The sequence below is a fragment of the Hirundo rustica genome, chromosome 2 (genome assembly GCF_015227805.2).
Source record: "Hirundo rustica isolate bHirRus1 chromosome 2, bHirRus1.pri.v3, whole genome shotgun sequence".
NCBI classification, from domain to species: domain Eukaryota; kingdom Metazoa; phylum Chordata; class Aves; order Passeriformes; family Hirundinidae; genus Hirundo; species Hirundo rustica.
Genome location: NC_053451.1, coordinates 56,817,497 through 56,837,090, shown reverse-complemented (window position 1 = coordinate 56,837,090; position 19,594 = coordinate 56,817,497). Strand labels below are relative to the sequence as shown.

At 39.6% G+C, this 19,594-nt stretch overlaps 1 protein-coding gene across 11 annotated transcripts in view; it reads right to left on the bottom strand.

Moving 5' to 3' along the window:
- Window positions 1-19,594, bottom strand: part of ENOX1 (ecto-NOX disulfide-thiol exchanger 1) — a 357,513-nt gene that overhangs the window by 120,752 nt on the left and 217,167 nt on the right. For 10 of the 11 annotated variants that reach the window (XM_040055201.2, XM_058419293.1, XM_058419295.1 and 7 more), the window contains 2 exons: window positions 13,757-13,891; window positions 12,782-12,919 (listed from right to left, as the gene is read on the bottom strand). In XM_040055201.2, the coding sequence (XP_039911135.1) occupies window positions 12,782-12,919; window positions 13,757-13,766 (148 nt within the window). In that variant the 5' untranslated portion in view covers window positions 13,767-13,891. Of the gene's footprint in view, window positions 1-12,318; window positions 12,465-12,781; window positions 12,921-13,756; window positions 13,892-19,594 lie in introns of those variants that run through there. The other variant, XM_040055211.1, reaches the window with a different exon arrangement.

Below are 19,594 nucleotides of genomic sequence, written 5' to 3'. Positions count from 1 at the left end.
GTTACCCTTTAAATCCCAAAATGAGTTTGCAGAGCACAAAGAATTTGCAGATCTGTAAACTCTATTTTTATGCAGTCATCAATATTGTGTACTTTCCTTATATTTTCAATCTATAACACAATTGTAAAAGAAAACTATGACAGATTTTCATCTTTTGATCATAAAAACATGGTGAAGAATAAAAAAAGTCTGCCAGAGGACATCTTTAGTTCATGCTTACTATATACATATGTGGATGACACATTAAACAGATTATCTCAAGGCTATAGAAGAAATATATCTTGGAAGCACAACAAATAATAGGTCATGTAATCCAGTCTAGTGAGAGGCAGCTTTCACCAAACATGGTCCACAAAGACCAGGTGCTATTCTGCATTGGAAAATGCGAAATAATTGAATGAGAATAAGGCAAACAACCTAGGAAATATCTGAACCCCCAAATTGTCTTTGAATTCCAACATAAAACCCCTGAAAAAAATGCCACTAGATCCATAACCTGATGCCTCTTAGCATTCAGAAAGGAGAATTAAGTACCCAGGAAGAGTGGCTAGAGCATGCATATGTGTGATTTTTCTGTTACACAATTCTTAGAATAATGAAATCCCTCTATTACACTTGAGATCTTCATGCCCATTAGTAGGCATCTGTAGCATTACAGAGGTTGCATTCAAATCTATGACACTGCTTTGCTGATGGAAAAACAGATATGGGGGGAATGAGAAAGCAGGGAGGTAGGAACAAAAAGCACTGTGGTAAAAAAGCCCTCCACTGAGAACTCAGGGCCTCAAATACCTGTATGAATAGTTGGAAGAATGGTTAGCTCTCGTGTCCCCAATGAGCTCAGTTGCTGAAGTAAAACACTGGAAGGGAGAGGGTCCCCAAGGGACACCAAATGGTGTATATGAGTCATTAGCTATCGTCTGTTTTGTTAGCATCGCACATTTACATTTTGAGGGCACGCACACGTAGAGACACACACCATCCCATCAGGTGGTGTTGAAGTTATAGGGATGTACATGCTGGGACCCTTGATGGAGATGTATGTTTGCTTTGAAGGCTCTCTTATAGTAACTTCCATTAATATATAACAGCCCCCTTACCTTCAACCTTTGTAATGATTGTTACATGCAAGCCTGCTTCTGCAGAATCTGCTGATTTGGGTTTGTTTTATCTTAATTCCAGTTTAAATTCCACTCAAACACCACCACCACCAAAACCAAAACAACAACAAAGAAAAAAGAAACAAAACCAAAATAAAACAACCAACCAACAAACAAACCCAGCAGAAAGTCAGTCAGTTTTCTCTTTTTGAAGGGAAAACACAGGACACGTGTTCCAAATCACATTTAGATTTTAAAGTTCAGAATTAAGACCCTGAATTGCAGCCAGAAATGATCTTAGTCTTGAGGTTGAAAGTCTTTAGTCTTGGGAGTCGACAAATCAGTCATGACAAGCCTAAGCCAGCTATGGTTTATTATAAAATCAAGCTTGATTATCTACTTGAGGTAATTAGCCTGACCAGAACAAAAGGACACAAAGTTAAAAGGCAACATATGTAGGAAGAACTGGAAGAGAAATCTCGCTTTACAGAGGCTGATGAATAGCAAGAAAAAACTTGTACTTGATTTTTTTTTTTTTTTTTTTTCTATATTAAATTCTGGCTAATAACATAAAGGGACACACAATATTTATAATAAGCAGTTCATTAAAACCATCTAGTCAGCTTCTCAGCTGCAGATTCCTCCCATTCCCTGCTACATGCACACAGTCATGAAATCCAGGTACAGTTTCTGAACTCTCTCAGTCCTCATCCCATCGCCCTTGCCTAAGTCCTAAGAGGTTACAAAATTGTTAAAAACCCAATGAAGAAAGAAAGGGATGCTGTGACATTTATTACATTAACAGACAGCAGCACAGTGTTTGGGTTTAAATACATTTAGTGTGAATTAAAAGGCAAAAAAATCTAGTCACTTTTTCTTGTCCTCTTGTTTTGGTGAATTTATGGCTATTTTAATGAATACTTAATTTTTGGTTCTGCCTACTATAGCAGATAAAGTTTAGGATAATTGGCATTGTCGCAAAAATGCTTCAATTAAGCATACTTAATTAAAGTGCCAAAATTGTTACCAAAAGGTGTCAGAAAAGTACATTTCAGTGACTATTCTTGGAAAGGTCAAAGTCATGCAAGCCCAAGTATAGATAAAGGCCTGAAATAGGAGATTTCCAATAGAAGGGTTAAATACATTTGACAGATGCAGCTCAAAATAAGGTAAAACTTTAACACAGCAGTCTGTCATAATATTCCACATTTATTGCTAAGAAAATGAACCACTTGAAATACAATTGTGTCGGGGGGGGGGCGGGGGGGGGGGGGGGGGGGGGGGGGAAGTGTTGGAGAAGCATACAACTTGCCCTCCCCCTTCAACGCAGTCTGGACAAGTCTTTTTTGGAACACATCTTGTGCTACCAGATCTTTACAAAAAAGGTGATATTAAGCACATCTGCACCTTCTCCCACAGTGCTGTATTCTCTAAATACTACCAAAGCTCTCTCCCTTCTCTTTTCCAAATCCTTCTCTAAATATCACAGCAGCATAATCAAAGAGGAAGAGAAGGTAGGAATTGTCTGCCTATTTCTAATGTGCACAATAGTTTTCCTGTTCTTCAATGCCTGACTCAGAATATCAGATAAAAAGAGTTAAAACTGCTTTTTCACTTAGCACCGTATTACTGCTGTGCCAAGACACCTATAAAAAACCTACATAATAGACAGGAAGCTCCATAATCACTGCTGCTTTTCATGCCAATCAGTATTATCCTATTGTTTCCATGCAGTCCCTTACTACCTGGTTTATCTAAGTGAAAGAAAACAGACCATGTGCAATTTGGGCCAGGACTGACCCTTAAGCGTTCAGGCATTGTTTAACTTACTAGAGCTCTGTATCTCTAAGCCTTTCCTGAATGGAAATAACAAATAATTACTAAATAATGTAGGCATTGTGGTCAGAAGGAGGAGATTACCTATAAAAGAAAATCTGCTAGAGCCAAGAAAATAAATTTTTAGGAAAAGAAAAAATGGAATAAGAAATATGCAAGACCAGGAAAGACAGATAAAGCTGTTCTTGCTCATGAATAGAGATATTAAGTTTCTAAAGCTACAGTAACAGAGTATCTTTTATATATGGGCAGAATACAATCTAAATCTATACTACAGCATGTTAGAGCATATTGTATGTATTAAGCTTAATTATCTTTCACCTCCACATCCACTAATGGAGCTACTCCAGCGGCCAGCTGCTTCCCATTACACAGACGTTACTCAGAGCTGCTGTCACGCACATCATTTGTCACCACCCGAGCATGGGAAGGTGTGGCAAATCCATTGTTTAGCTGACCAAAGCCAACATTAATGAAGTATTCTGTTACAAACTCCTTCACATGCCCAGGCATTAGGATAACTGAAACCCTACTTTCTTCTTCAGTGTGAACCATCAAAAGATGTTTTTCCACAGTGATTGGTTCTGCTCATATTTCACAGACTCTTGCCTTGAACTGAATGTACATCTCCATGCTCTCTGTAAGACCTAGTTCTCATGCTATAAGCAAAGGGCATTTGAAGCACAGAAGGCAGAAAGGAAAGAAAACCTTGCTTATGTTCTTCTCCTCAAGATAAAATATAGAAATTAGGCTTCTCATGCTTCCTCTCCAAGGGCCAAGCTCTAAGCATCAACCTAACCCATGCAGGCAAAAAGTGAGCCTGACTAGGGAAGAACAAAGGATTTTATAGCCTTGATTTGGGGTTGCTGCCTTGGGATCCATTCATATTCAAGTCTACCCCTGCCAAGAAGTTTCGCTCTGGGACTGCCCCAGGCAGTGCCATCTGCACCCTCCTGAGAACATTCTGCACAGACTGAGACAACAGTCCTCTTGGGACTGCTGTGTCCATCCCTTGTGGACCACCTACAGCACCTGTAAACAGCTTTGGCCTAAGGGCTTCAGGCAGCATGGGCTTCCCTTTGCCACCCAGACACTACGACTGAGCTCGGCAGCTCACCTTCGAGCAGCCTGCCATGAACGAGCCTTTTTCACTCTGAATTTATGCAACCTGCTATTCATGCATTGCCTTTGATTAGTTAAGATGGTCAATCTGCTTTTTCTATTGACTTCCATCCAAAATAACTCAATTTTTCCATCGGCAAACTGTATGTCACCCAGGTTACACTGGGCTCCCCGTGCTGGCCAGGGAACCTGGGATACTTGGAAGGGAAAGTGCTGTAGACAAAGTGATACTCCAACAGAAGCAAACAATTGGTAGCAAATGGTTCCCAACAGCCTCTTGGCTTACTTGATGCAGTGGGATGCTCATAATTACTCATGGGCTTTCTGGTCTAGAATAAACAAACACAAGGAAAATAATAGGAATGGAGGCTTTCCAAAGCAAGATAAAAAATGGGGAAAACTTCTGCAAAAATAAAATATTTCCTTATGTTACTTTACTGTAACATCAAATAAGAACATGCCAAACAGATTGTCGGTAGTATAATTACCAACAGCCAGGAATTTAAAAAAAAAAAAAAAAAAAAAAAAAAAAAAAAAAAAAAAAAAAAAAAAAAAAAAAGCCAAAACATCCAAACAATATAGCTTGCATCATAAATTTACTCCAGTATTTTGAGACCATTAGGAAGAGTATGCCAAATAGTAATCAGTCTGTTTTCCTAAACTGTTAACTGGCTTGGATAGAAAAGTATAACAGCAGAAAGAGAGATACTATATTCTTAAAAAACCCCCTCCACTCCACATTTAACACAAGCTTTTGCACTTAGCACTTCCTTCTATGTGGCCCTGCTAACCTCTGAATCTTGTTTACTTGGGACATTCAGCCCTTCATACCGTGTTAAAAAGTACTATTTATCTTCAAGCACTGAGCAGATTTTAATCATTATCTTCATCCCTGGCCTCAATTAAGGTCTAATATAGAGGAGGTACTTGAATGACCTAAGAGGCACACTTAACCCTGATAGCGTGTCAAAAGGCACTCGAGTTTCTGCCACATTTCCTCTGGCTGTCAAATCTTTCTCTCCTTTTTCTGTGGTAAACTGACTGTGTTTGTTCCTAGCACTTTAATGTCCCCTGGAGTGAAGTCTCCTTGAGTAACACTCACACGATAGAAAGTGTGATTAACTCTGCAGGCGCTTTTCAGGTCAATGGAAAAACCTACTTGTTACACTAGTATATAATACTTTAGCGATGTTCCCAGTGGCTCTATATACTGGGATTCCCACAGTACCTGTTCTCTCTCATCCTTGCTGTTCTCCTGTGCCTTGGTAATAAAAATACATAAGTTTTATCTGTGTATAAATGCAACACGAATCCTTTAGAGTATGTTTCATACAACTGTAATTATTCTGATGGGTCATTCAGATAATTTGAATGGTATAACTTTTCCTCTTGACTAAAATGTTTCCATAGTGAAGATGATGAGATAGAAAGGAACTAAAATAAAATGCAGAATTTATATTTTTTCAGAGCAGACCTTACTACATTTCTTTTGCATCACACGCTGACTTGTTAACAGAACAGAACGTGTAAAACAGGTTGGGAAGCCATAAGAGATGAAAAAAATGCCTTCTGAAGATACCTTGTAACCTTGAGAGGGTTGTAAAACCTATGGAAAAATGTGGATTTTATTAAGATTTTGATATCTTTTTCTTGATGCCAAATGTCAAGCCACCGCAGCATTTAGATAAGGGGTAGGGTAAAACCACTGAGTATTACTGTTCCATGGGGCTGCTGGACTCTTCATCTCATGTGGTCTGCTGCTTTCATAGGCAGGGGAACCTGAGCTCCTGGAGTGCCTCAAACAGCTGGCTGTGCCCACCAAAGCTCACATCTGGAGAGTGCTAAAATTCCTTCACAAGTTATAGATGCTTGAAAAATTTTTTTTCCCTTGGAAAAGTGACTATCTTCAGCTCATTATACAAGTGACTCACTTCAAAATTTTTGTGGATGTATAATGAGATAACAGGAGTTAAGTGTTGATTACAGAAAAGGAAGTTGTGTTATGTTAGGCATTCTCTCGGATGATTTGAGTTATGGACTCATCAGCACATTGGACTAGTGGCTAAGCAATGGAGTGTAGAAAAAGGAAGCTTTAATAGGTAACAGGGTGGCAGGGGTAGAGTGAAATGAGACTGCCAGATGGCTACCAGTGTATCCAAGCCTTCAGTAATGGAGAGGCCACAGAAAAGAGGTATACACATGAGAGTTGGTAAAGTCCTCCGGCCAGCTGACTTCTTAAAATCTTCAGCACTGTACAGTCTTTCTTTGAGAAGCTGCTAAATATAATCAAATCTATCTTGATTTTCTACTTTATTTGATTTTTCCTCATTACTGTTACAAAAATGGTACACAAGCAGAACAGTGAGGAATATGTTTACAATTTAGTCAGCGTCTGATGACCTGCAGTGAACAATAATTAATAAAGCATGCCCGGAATCTGAATATAGTGATTGCCTTTAGTTACAGTCTTCATTCTGAAGGAAAAGAGAGTCTGAATATTATGACTCCAAATACATGTAGGTCTCAAGCTAATAAAATTCTGGAAAGGACGTTTAACCTTGAGTCTTGAGATTTAGGAGTCTCTAGATCAAAATTTCACAAATCTTTCTGCTATCAAAAAGTATGTCTGGGGTCACAGTTTCAGGATTGTAACAACTTACTGTAGCAAATATTGCTTCCATAAGTGAAGTTTTCCTGAGTTACGACTTGATTTGGATAGATAACCTCTAGTTTGGGGAACCTCATTCTATTTATTAATGATCAAGAGGAGAGCGCATCAGAGAGAGCAGCACTTCAGCACTGATTTGTCTTGTGGATCTCTCCCTATGAAGTATCTGGTACCCAACACTGTCAAAAGCACAATCCTGAGCGAGGTGACCTGATTGGAACTGACAGCTCCTATGTTCCACTGAAATCAGGTCAAAAGACCAGTGCGTGGGGAAAGCAAAGACAAATGGAAAAACAGAAAGGTTGATGTAAGAGCCCAATATTTCACAACCTCTAGTGTCTAAAAAATACATGCCTGAAGCCACAAAAATTATGTTCTTTTATATGTTTTGGTAAGCAAGATGTTAGGCTTTAAAGGTTCCAAGGTTCCTAGTCTCTGATTTCACTAGGATTTTGTACAAGTGGTCAAAGACAAACTTCAGGGGGAAAAAAATACAAAAACTGGGTGTCACTGAAAATTTTAGTATCTTGAGGCTGAGGCATATTGGCCAGACTCCTATGGAACAATATGCTTTAATAATTATTCTGTGAATAAGCAGAAGGCACCAGTTTTCAGACATACCCTTGACTTCCAGGGAGACCTGTAACTTTCATCTTGGATGTCTGCCCTTGTGGTTTGTTATTTTACTCTGTAAGAGTACAAATATGCATCACAGGGCACGAGCTGAACATAGAGGCTAAATGAATTACCACTTGTGTACCACTCTTCAGGTTCATTTGTACTGGGGAACTTTTTGACATACACCATTATTCACTCACAAATGTTTAGGTCATCTGGAGGAAAGCGCATCAAAATTGCTTCCTGTTTCTCAGAGCACTGGTTAATTAGTGAAAGGAGAGCTGAACTGAACCAGAGAAGTAAATAATTTTCTCAGCAAGATATCTTCCCTTAGAAAACAGGTGACCTAATGGCATTTGCTGAAATAAATGAAAGTGCAAGAACTCTAAATTCAGGAATGTCAAAACTGCCTTGAAAAAGTACCAGTGCAAAAGCAAAATAAAACGTTCTTGGTTGGCTTAGGTCACCGAGTATTTCTTCTAGTCCTAAAATCTAACAAAATAGCAGACTTGAATGTACTTGAAAGATGTGCTTGAATCAGAGTTGCTGAGTGCAAAAAGAGGATTTAGTTCTCAAAAATGTGAACTACGAACTAACCTTCTCCTCTCACCTGACCATTTTTCTCAAAGTCTCAAAGCATGGAAAACAGCAATTTGAAGGCCTGGATAACTCAAAAGCAGTTTAACAGACTTCCTCCAACTTTTCCAGACCTTTTTTTTTCCTCTGGGCTGAAAGCAACCATGAGAAAATTCAGCCTGAAAGGTACATTTTTTAAAGAAATTATAACCTGCTGAAAGGGGAAATGTACACTCAAAATACTTTTCAGCCATAGCTATTCCACATCAATCTTTAACACTTTAACTAATGTATTATTAAAATACAGTTTATTGTATGAATTATGCATATATAATATATAAATGCATATAGTAATGTACATGAAATGCAACAGCCAAATACATGGGAAAAAGTAAGCTTTCTGAATAAGTGTAAGCCAAATATATGTAGACACACAAGAGATATTATATAACTATTAACAGGAACCCATCTTTACAAATGAAAGGTTCTGATATTTGCCCAGATCAAAAATCCAATTTTACAGCACTGGGAGATAAGGAATTAAATAGAGTGCAGATATCACCTAAACCGGTATTAAAAGGTTAGCAGTGCTTGAAATTGATTAGTTACCAAGATCAGACAGCCATCATCCCAGGCTGAGAGGAGAGTATTGGCCAGATGTTGTGGAAGCTTTAGCTGTGATTTTAGGAAACTCTTGAGCTAGATAAGAGCTTCACAGATTGCAAACTGGGGAGCATAACTGTTAGAAGGCAGGCATCTCAGCATGTTACACAGCAGTGAAATTAAGAACTGCTGGGGGAAAAAGGTCTTGAGAAACCCCTAAAAAGACGTAGTAATTCATATGGAATCTATACATATGAGAACAAACATGCCCTGCACAGCAATCAAGAACTGGTCAGTCTGGTGAAGGAAAGTGCATGAATGCATAAGTTCTTTGAGCACTGATAGACCAGAGGACTAAGAGATACGTCAGGATGCAGGTGAATACCATACACCAAATTTAAGGCTATGGCAGGTTATATAAAGATATCCAGTAAAGACCACAGCCTCTCCAAGATTAATCTAAATACCCACTGTGTTCCTAGCTGTCAACAAGGCTGGGGACAAAAAGCCAAACCAAACCAAACCAAACCAACAACAAAAACCCAAACAAATAAACAAAAACCCGAATAACATAAAATTTTAAAGATGGACAAATAATTAGCACAGAGACATGGTTGTGTCATTTTCATCTCAGAGAAATGTAACAGATGACAGTAGCAAAAGCTACTGTGACTGCTGATAAAGCTGAATTCATTACTAGGATTAATAGCAAAAAAAATGAAAAAGCTGTAAATAGCTAGGGGCTAGTTAGATATTTGGATGAAAATTATGACGCGAACCCTCACTGAACACAGATATAGTAAATATATTAGAGCAAATAAATCTGTAAGTATTTCCATGGAAAATTGAAGTTTTGCTGTTATGGAACTGCCATAAAGAAAATGTATCAAAACCTTATGAATCTTAAGGAAACATAATGAAGTGTCAAAGCACCTATTTACCTTGAAAATACAAAGGAGTCTAAAACAAAGAAAAACAAAAGGTAAGGAAAGAAAAGGAGTTATTCTGCACCTGTAGAGAAATCGGGCAGCACTTCAGTAATTAATATTTATTACTTATGGCACTTTCATACATTGAAAATGCTGAACAAATATGAACTGACTTGTACAACATATTTACAATACGTGATACACATAATTATTAAATTTACAGCAGGGGGCTGTCAATGGTATAAAATCCTGGAGATCCTTCCTTGTGGGAAAAAGCACTGCACCTGAGATAAGCCTGCCATGTAGGGATTTTACAGCACATCTGAGGACAAAATTTGCACCAAAACTGAAGAGACAGAATAGACCAAGACAAAAAGGCAGTGCAAACTTCCACAGCAAATACAACTAAGATGCTTATAAATGAAAGCAGCAGAAGCTGATTTTGACATGTGATTATTTTCAGGTTGGAGGTAATCACGTTCAAGTTGAGCACAACACCTACAGGTAAATCCCCACCAGAAAATGGAAAGAGTTGTTTCCCCATCAACACATAGAACCAATAAACGATCTGAGTTGGAAGGGACTCACAATGATCAAATCCAGCACCTAACTCCACATGGTACAAATTATAGCGTGTATCCAAGAATGTTGTCCAAACACTTCTTGAACACCAGGCCATGACCACATCCCTGAGTAGTTTGTTGCAGTGCTTGACCACCCTCACAGAGAAGAACTTCTTCCAGATAACAAATCTCGACATCCTCTGATGCAGCTTTGTGTCATTCCCTCACATCCTATCACCAGACACCAGAGAGATCAGCATCACCCTCTGCACTCACCTTCATTAGGATGCTGTAGACGGCAACTCCTCAGCCTCCTCTTCTCTAAGCTGAACAAACCTGGTATCCACAGCTGCTCCTCACAACCTTTGCTCTCTACTCCCTTTCATCATCTTTGTTACCATCCCTTGAACACACTCATCACTTTCATATTTTTCATATGACTCTTACCACACACAGCTCTCATGGTGAGGCTGCTCCAAAGCTGAGTGGGATAAAGTGGGATAAATGCTTCTTTTGAATGGTGTCCTAGGGTAACTTTATGATGCTTGTATCCCCAATCGTCTGTTCTGTTTGTGCTGTATATTGAGTCCTGTGCCTTTAAGACTGGTTCTAAGAGCAAGGAGAAGCGCGGAGTTTGTTTTGCGAAAACTGCCTGACTCCTCCACATTCTTCTGCGGACAGCGTGTTCGGCGGAGGCTTGGAGAGACTGCAGGACAGAGATCTTTTTGCTTTTAGTTAGTTTCAGCTAGCTGGGGCAGAGAATTTCCCTGGACTGTTTTTTCCCTTTTTCTTGGAGCTGTTTAAACCTGCTCTGGACTGAAAACCCAGGGGAGCACTGGGGGCTGCACCTGCAGCCCACCGGGGCCTGGACCTCGGCATTTTCCAGCAGCGCCGGAGGGACTGGGACTGAGGAGAGACTGAGAGAGAGCCGAGCTACACCCACGGCAAGGACTTTCTCAATTTGCCATCTCACTTCAGAAGGAGAGGTTTTATTGTTTCATATTATTCATTCTTTATACTTGTATGCACTTCATTTGTTTAGTAAAATAGTTTTTTCCACTTTTCTCCAAAGGGTTGTTGTTTTTTTTTTTACCAGACCAGTTGGAAGGGGGGGCCACTTGGGTTTGCTTCCTTAGAGGGATCCTATACAGAGGTTTTTCTCCCAAATTTGTCCCAAACCAGGACAAATGGTTAGTTACATTGTGCCTAATGCAACCCAGGTTGGCCCTTTTCACCACCAGGACACATTTTTGAATGATACTGAGCTTCTCATCTACAAAACCCACCAGATTCTTTCTGCAGGGCTTCATTCCAGCCTCTTCTCTCCCAGTCCACTCATACACCCAGGATTACATAGTCCCAGGTGCAGAATCTGGAATTTGTCCTGATTAAATATCACACAGCTGGTGATTGGCCAGCCCTGTAATCTATCCACACTCCCTATTAGGCCAATCTACCCTCCAGAGAATCAACAGCTTCTCTTCTATTTAGTATCATCAGAAAACTTAGTGTGGACTCAGCTTCTGCATCCAGGTTGTTGACAGAAGCATTGAAGAGAATTGGATCCCAAGGAGTGGATGGCTTTGCTTGTTTCTTTTATTCAGGAGCATGGGGTTAAAGCCAGAGATCACCAATCAGTTCACAGCCTCCACCAGCTCAACTCTCTGCTTGAGACTGATTTGTTATAAATCAGCTTTCTTGCAGCTTAGTGTACCAGCCTGTAAAACGGGTAATTCAGAGCCAGACCGTCAGCTGTGAACTGGCACAGCTCCGCTCAGTTCCCAGTGTCAGGAGAGGGCATATTTGGCCAAAATTAAGCATCAGGCATCCCTGATGAGGCAAGAAGAGTGATTTACATCATGACCTGGCTCACTGCATCCACACCTACGTGGAAAGGTGCAGACTTGACAGGATGCTGCTCTGATACAGATATTACACAGCTCTTCTTAAGCTGAACTGGCAGTGCAGCTTCCAGAGGGAATCTGTCATATGCCTAGCATGTGGCTTGTGTCTACTGGGAACCCACCCATAGATAAATAATTCTTCTCTACATCACAGGAGCAAAGAAGTTTTAATGTTTCCAACTAATTTGGCCTCTATTGTTGACAATAAAGTCTGCCATGTCCAGTCTTATCTGTAAAATATTGCTCATTTCAAAATACTGTTCTCGTGGGTGTTACAGTAAGTGATCCCTTACAACCCTCTCCCGAACTATGATTGGGAAATAAATGACAAAGTCTAACAAGAACAATCTTTTGACATTCAATTTTATGGAACCAGTCAGAAAGTAAATAAGCACACACCTGACAGGAAAGCTTCATTTCACTAATATCAACTGAGCATATGAACTGGACAGGCTTCATGTTTTTCTGCCCAATTAACACAACTCCAAAATCTCCAGTCAAGAGTTCTCAGCCCAGGGTACTCCTTGGCAGAACCTCAAGACATCCTGCTTGAACAGAGAAACAAAAACAAATGTTCCTCTTACAAATGTAGCCTCCTAGTCTTAACCTAGCATAAAGATTGACGGTTTAGCTGTTCAATTTCCCCTGAGAGTTTTAGTTTCTCACAAGGTTAAAATATAATATGGATTACATACCTACTACAAGAGGAGACTAATACACAGTATGCAATATTAATCATAGGTGATGTTTTCAGAACATAAAAATATAATAACCTCAGAAAACATTCCATATATTTTTCAAAGGACACAAAGAATTCATGATGATGCAAGCGATGTCTTTAAAAAAAAAACAAAAACCTTACCTGTCACAAGCTGTTGTCCTGCTAGTCCTACTGGAACCATCCCCAGATTATTCATAGCTGTAGCCCAAGCCGTGGGATCAGTGACTGACATGTTAAGCTGTGTGGTATCTATAGCTATACTTCCCAAACCATCGGCTGCTGCAAGAAAGTAAACGTGCTATAAGTGGAAAAGCCAATTTTTAACCAAAATTTAAGTGAAAATGAGGTATCACAAGAACTATTTGTTGTGGGTTTGCTTTGTTTCCTAATTATGATTCACCTTTAGATCATTGATAAGAGTTCTTGGTATGGCATAACACAGCATAAAGATATTGGAAACATTCAACAGACGTAAAATGACACAAGGAAAAGAGAAATCAATTTCACCATGAGGATAGTCAAGAAGTAGAACAGGCTGTGCAGTCACCATCCCTGGCACCTTTCAAGACTCAACTTGATAAAGCCCTGAACAGTAGGTCTGACCCCATCTCTGGCCCTGCTTTAAAGGGGAGGTTGGATTGGAGACCTTCTGATGCCTCTCCCAACCTGAATAAATTGCCCTGCAACACTCTGATGAAACTTAATGATATATAAATAGTTGTGGAAGCTGTCTGAAACCTGTGAGAACCAAACACACCCCAAGGAAAGACCTGTTTTCCATAAGGTGTAATTTTTTATTCTGTAAAATATTTAAGAATACATTATCCCCTAACTAAAAAGAGATCAAACAAAATCTATTCACTATAACAAATACCAAGTTTTGTTCTAAAACCAAAAGAGAAATATGAATATGGACAAAGTAGACTGTGTCCAGGTATGGACCTTCATTCAGTGGGGAATAGTGGGTTGGGTAGTTAAGGGATGGTACCTTTCTGATACTGAAACACCAGACACAAGATGTGATCACACAATTTTGCTTGTCCCCTCCCCTATCACACCTGAAATCAGTTCTTCACTGCTATTTTCTTATGGCCTTTGCAGACCTGAGATATTTACCGGCAGCCATTGCTTTTCCCTGGATGCTTTTTCTTCTGTTAGACTTCTTCAGTTAGGAATAATTAGCTACTGTATTAGCAGCATCTTGACATGGGCTATCACCAAGCACAGGGCCCCCACACAGCTCATTAGGCTCTGAAAGAGAAAAGACGGAAATCAACTCTAAGTGCCACAGTCAGAACACAACCATGGACTGACCTCTTCAGGAGGCACTCGAAGCTGCTGCCCACTCCCTCCAGATCACCAGCCCCAGCCTCTGTGCACGCCTTTCACAGCCTCTGTAGAGACATTCCAGCAAACGCTCCTCCTTGCCCGCTGATCAAACAGTACCAGGTATGAACCTGCCAGGCTGCTGAAAAGCCCTTCACAAATTAGTTCTTATCAGTAGCTACTCTGCCTCCTCGGCATGAAGGCATCAGCTGGAAGAACATATTGAGGGATGAATATGATTTTTTTTTATTTTTTAACTGTTAACAATTAACTGATGTTGCAAGTTTAAAGGAAATAGTTGTCTGTTCTGAGATGGAAAGAGGAAAGAAAGTACTATACAGTAACTTAAAGAATGGAGCCTGCAGAGACGTGACAAAGAAAACCTAACAAAGGTGAGGATGATGCCTGCTCCTTAACTAACACTGCACCCCTGGCTCACAGAGGTTAGTTAGCTCAAAGCAGAAGTGCAGTATCTGTTTCCATCTAACACATTGCTCTCATCGGGTGTCTGCCAGGCCATGAATTTTACATAAGGGCAACTTCTTGCTGTTACTGTCGTTGTTTGGGAGGCTTACCACGTTAGTGCATCGCTCATGGGAATGGAGGCTGAGCAGGTGACAGGTAAGAGGTGTGAGCAAAGTCTGTGAGCTCCCAGCACTTCCAGCAGGGGCAGAAAACACTCGGCTGAGGATGATCACATACATAATAAGCCCAAGTTACTCTGTGCACCAGCTACATGGGACTGTGGGTGAAGGAAGGCCACGTTAATTTTTTTGCCTGTCTGTAGCCTAAGGGGTCTGATCCAGGGTGTTGGATACCAGGGGCCAGCAACTGCCCAGAGGCTTACAAGTGTTCAGGGAGGTCATTAGCACTGTGCAGGTGAATCTTGATGAGTTTTTCAGCCCTAGAACAGCTGTGCTGACTTTAAAAACTTCTTGAAACACCATAATTAAAGAGGTTTCCAAAATGCAGACCCTAAGGATTCATCTTTAGAAGAGACACAATTAACATAATTACACTATGTTTTAGCTTAGTACCTCCCACACTTTTCTTTTTTTCATTTGATGCGCATAAACTACGAGCCAGAAAGTTTTATGTTTTAGTTCCATGACATTGTACATACACATCATTTCATAGGAACATGACCAAACCAATGGCTGTAAAATTGAAGAAAGAGTCAGGCTCAGCCAATGGTCTACATTTTCTTGCATGCTGTAATTTACAAATAACCAGTATACTAGGTTAAAAAGCATTTTGTTCAAATCTACAGTGGGTCTACTTAAAAGTCAATATTTATCAACCCTTAATACTAGAATTTGCAATTCCAATTCTTATTTGATCTCCACTATTCATTATACATAACATAAATTATTTTTATCATAAAATTAACTTTTAAATAACATCCATAAACACCAAACAAACACTGAACAGAGGTCCTCTGCAGGGAATGTGACTACAACACAAGGCAAGGCAGCCAAGATTTATGTCAAGTTTTTTGGGTGTCTCCTGTTCAACTCTTTAAACTTGTACTTAGCCCTTTCCACTGAGGCTTTCAACTTCTGACCACAAACATCTGTTTTGAGTTTAGAGCTGGCTGAATTATTCCTTGTCAATAAGTTATTTCTCACACAGTACAGCCCTCCTTGCTCTTTATGAATCACTGCCAAATCAATCCCGATTTACAAATATATGCTGAATAGCCCAGATGAGAGCAGTTCACCTCCTTCCTGACCAGTAGCTTTGTGGCCTTGATGAAAGGGGCATTTAAAAACCAATGGTGATGAAATGCCTCTTCATACCTTGCTGTGTGCCACTTGCTTGTCCCCATAACACATCACCACAGCTAATGGGGAGGAAGGTGGTACTGCCCCACGGTTTTGGGGCAAAGGCATCTCAGATAGGCATGGAGTGCTGTGATAAGAGGAAGGAAATGGGTGTTGGATTCTCTTTGCTATCCCCCATGTTTTACTATTTGGTAGAGTGTGTACAAGTCTGCTGCTGAATGCTACACTCCTGCCCAAGTCCACACTCACTGCAGTTGCACCAGTTGTGCCAGAAATGCAGGATCAGACACTGAGCTAGGCAATGACTTTTTGGTGTTTGCCTTCTGACTTGCTGTTCGTATATTCCAATTTTGGTATACTTTCATGAATTATCTACAGTAATTTGCTAAAGTGCAGAGGAAGAAGAATATAACATCATGAATATGAAAAAAGGCAGAATCAGTATATTAAGGTGGTGAAACTCATGGTGTACTATACCACCAGGTCTGCCAAATATGCTAAGGAAGTCTTTGCTCAAAACACACTCTCGTAGCCCACCCCGGCTCTGGGCAGCTTTGCTTGCTCCCTGACCATCAGGTCTACTCTTTTATCAAAAGTACCTGGATGCAGTACAGGGTGAACTGGGGAAAAGCCATTAAAGAGAACGTGAGGAGCCTAAAGTGGAACTAGTTCTATCTAACCAAGAACTGCTGCAGGCTATTTTGTCAGTGGAAGAGAGCTGAATAACAAGCATAAACGAACCTATGAACACTGAATAATTTGCAGTAAGCTGTAGGCAGAACTAATGCTCCATCCTGAAGGACACAGATTGTAGAAACTAGCTCTTTTAAAAAGAAAAATACTAATTGTGAACATCCCTTCTAGTGACAACTCAGTGGTTACATTAACACAGAGCAACATAATATGGTTAAAATGGTCTCACAGGCATTTCATACCTGATTTAGACTCAAACATTAGCTTTTGGTTAAAAACTTCTGAAAATTTGTATAGAGAAGGTTTCATTAATGCTTAAAATAAAATCAGCTTTGGGCAAATTTCAGCATTTCTTTGTGTAACTCAGACACTGCATTATTATATCTTTCATGACATGGGAAACAAAACAAGCAAGGAAAACAAACGAACCCACTGTCTAAGTCATATAAAAAGCACGATCTCAAGTTTAATAAGAAATACATCTACTAGCAAGGATTCTTTCTTTCTTAATAATAAATTGAATCACTGTTACTGGTAAAACAGGCAAGAAAGTTTGAGCTTGTGCAGGGATCTTGTGTAACCTAAGCAGACATTAACCGACACCATTTCACTGACATCACACCTTTAGAGAGCATTCCTGATTTACAATTCACTAATACTCCTCCAGGCATTAATGACCTGAAGATATATGTAAAAGAAATCTGTTTTTATAAACACTTGTGCATGGGAGTAGCTCTACTCCAGGGGAGTAACTTCAGAAGCAAATAAAGCCATAATTCTGATTTACAGGAGAAATGTATAAAATATTCTGGGTCTTGCTATTCCTTGATGTTTGGGAGAAGCAAATAAATAAAACCCTTCTGATTTGAGAACTTCTGATGAAGAAAATTTTGATGCAAAACATTTTGTAAAGTAATTTCACATAATACTTTTTTGGTGGTCTCTCTTTTTGCAGGCATGATGCAAGTACCTTGGACAATGAATCGCAAGAGACATTTAGGCTTCCCTCAGACAGGTTGTCAGGAAGATAAAGCGCCCTCAAGTCCATACCAATGAGCACTTCTCAGTCATAGCAGTCACAGCAGATTGTACTTAGTGCACATATTTTATACCAGGCAATTAAATGCAGTTACCCAAATGAATTCAGAAGTTGGTTATATATTGTGCATCAATTATCACAGGCAATGAATGCCATGAGACAAAGAAATTAACACAACATAAAACTAATTCAATAACAGCAGATTGTGAGGTTAAAATCCTACCCTTTAGATATCCATAACACCACAATGAGTTACAACACAGAGTGAAGCTGATTAAATGCACCACTGTAACGAGGCTCGGTGGAGTGCCTGGTCAGCAACCAGCCCTGAGATGCAAGGAGGAGGTTCTCTGCCCAGCTCTGACACTGACCTGCTGAGTGACTTTCAGTCATTTCAGCTCTTTGGCTAATTTTTGTGACCACTAAATCCTTCAAGGAAAAGACTGATGGCATCAACCTTTTGAAACCTGGGAGTACAAGTCATAAAGTTATTAAATTCTATTGGTGCTGACTCTTGAGGAAACACAGATGGGAAGGAGCAATGTGGAATCTTGTGTACTGTTACAACTAGGTGAGTTTTCCAGTTCTTAAAAGAACAGCAATTTCAAAGTGTTTGTTACTATTCACTGTGATTCACAGGATAGTGGTCATTAGGTTGGTCACATTCCACCTGACCTGCCAAAGTACAGGTCATTTATCAGGCTACCTCCAGCTGTCTTCTAAAATATATCAAGCATTTTGTACTGGTTCTTCCCAGTGTTTTTGTTTCTCTGGCTGCATACAGGACTCCCATTAAAGAAGGGAGAAACAGAAAGGAAAGCTAGACAAGGATATGCTGTAAGTCACTGTTCATTTCTTTCTGACCATCTTAACGATGAAGAAGAAAGATAGGAGTAGCAACAATGAAAATGACAGTTTTGTGCCATAGCCATCCTACCTGGGTTACATGAAAAAAGAAGAGCATCTCCAATGTGATTCCAAAGATGAGTTTTAAAAATACTTTTTATAGTATTGCATATGCAGTGTTACAAGAAGAGGCATTGTTTTGCTTGGTTAACGGTACGCTAACATCTAGAAAACATCACTTAAATTCAGAAATTCTAAACTAATTGAAGGAAAACATGTTTCTTGTAACAATTTGCAAAAATGGCATTTACTACAGCAAATAAAAAATTACACCAGGTACCAAAGTTTTTTGGAACAAAGCATTTTTTTTCTGGGAGGCAATCCTAACTTAAGCATCTACTGCATGCTTCACCTCCCTGCAACTTGATTGCAAAGACCAGTTGGTTTCCAGCATCTCCAGAGTCACCCTGTTTATGTGGATTTTTCTGCCACATCTCATTCTTACAGGAAGCCCTTGAAAGCAAAGATTAATTCTGCAGGAACCTGCACTTTCCTTAAGAAAACAGTTTAATTAGGCACAAGCTAGGGAAGATAAGCTCCCTTAGAGCCTAAATAGGAGCTCCAGTTTTGTGTTCACTCACACAATCTTTCCAGTTTTTTGTCTTATGAATGATTTAGAACGCCTTTTTTCATTCTGTATTATGCCACTAAAACTCGGCATTGTAATCCTATAAACTCCTAAAGTATGTGCTGGTGCATTAGGACCTTTCACTTTTAACTACATGGACCGAATGTGTAGGTTTTCCCATCACTGCAAGGGATCCTTTCCACCAATTTTCCCTGAAAAAGACAGTTAATGAGTAAATTAAACAGTTAATGTCCATATTGATAAGGATTAAAACAAAGACTGAAACTTAGAGAAAAATCACAATCCCTCTATATTCAACAAATACAATTTTGTACAAAATATATTTCTGGAAGAGCTGCTCATTTAAGATGCTGCATTACTTAAACCTGCTGTCCCAGCACTTCTTGAAGATAACACATGGTACACACAAAGGCCAGAATTCCCTTGGAAAGCAGAACATTGCAAGATTTCAACAGAGAAAGAAAAATAAAACAAAGGTCTCCAAGATAAACAGGTATTCTCTGGTGATGTTCCTTGAAAGGTCACTCAGTAATACTTTCATGGTAAGTCCCAGAATTCACTGGCATCTCAGAGCAAAACCTTAACAGGTTACAAATGCGCTTTTTGTTTTGCATGTA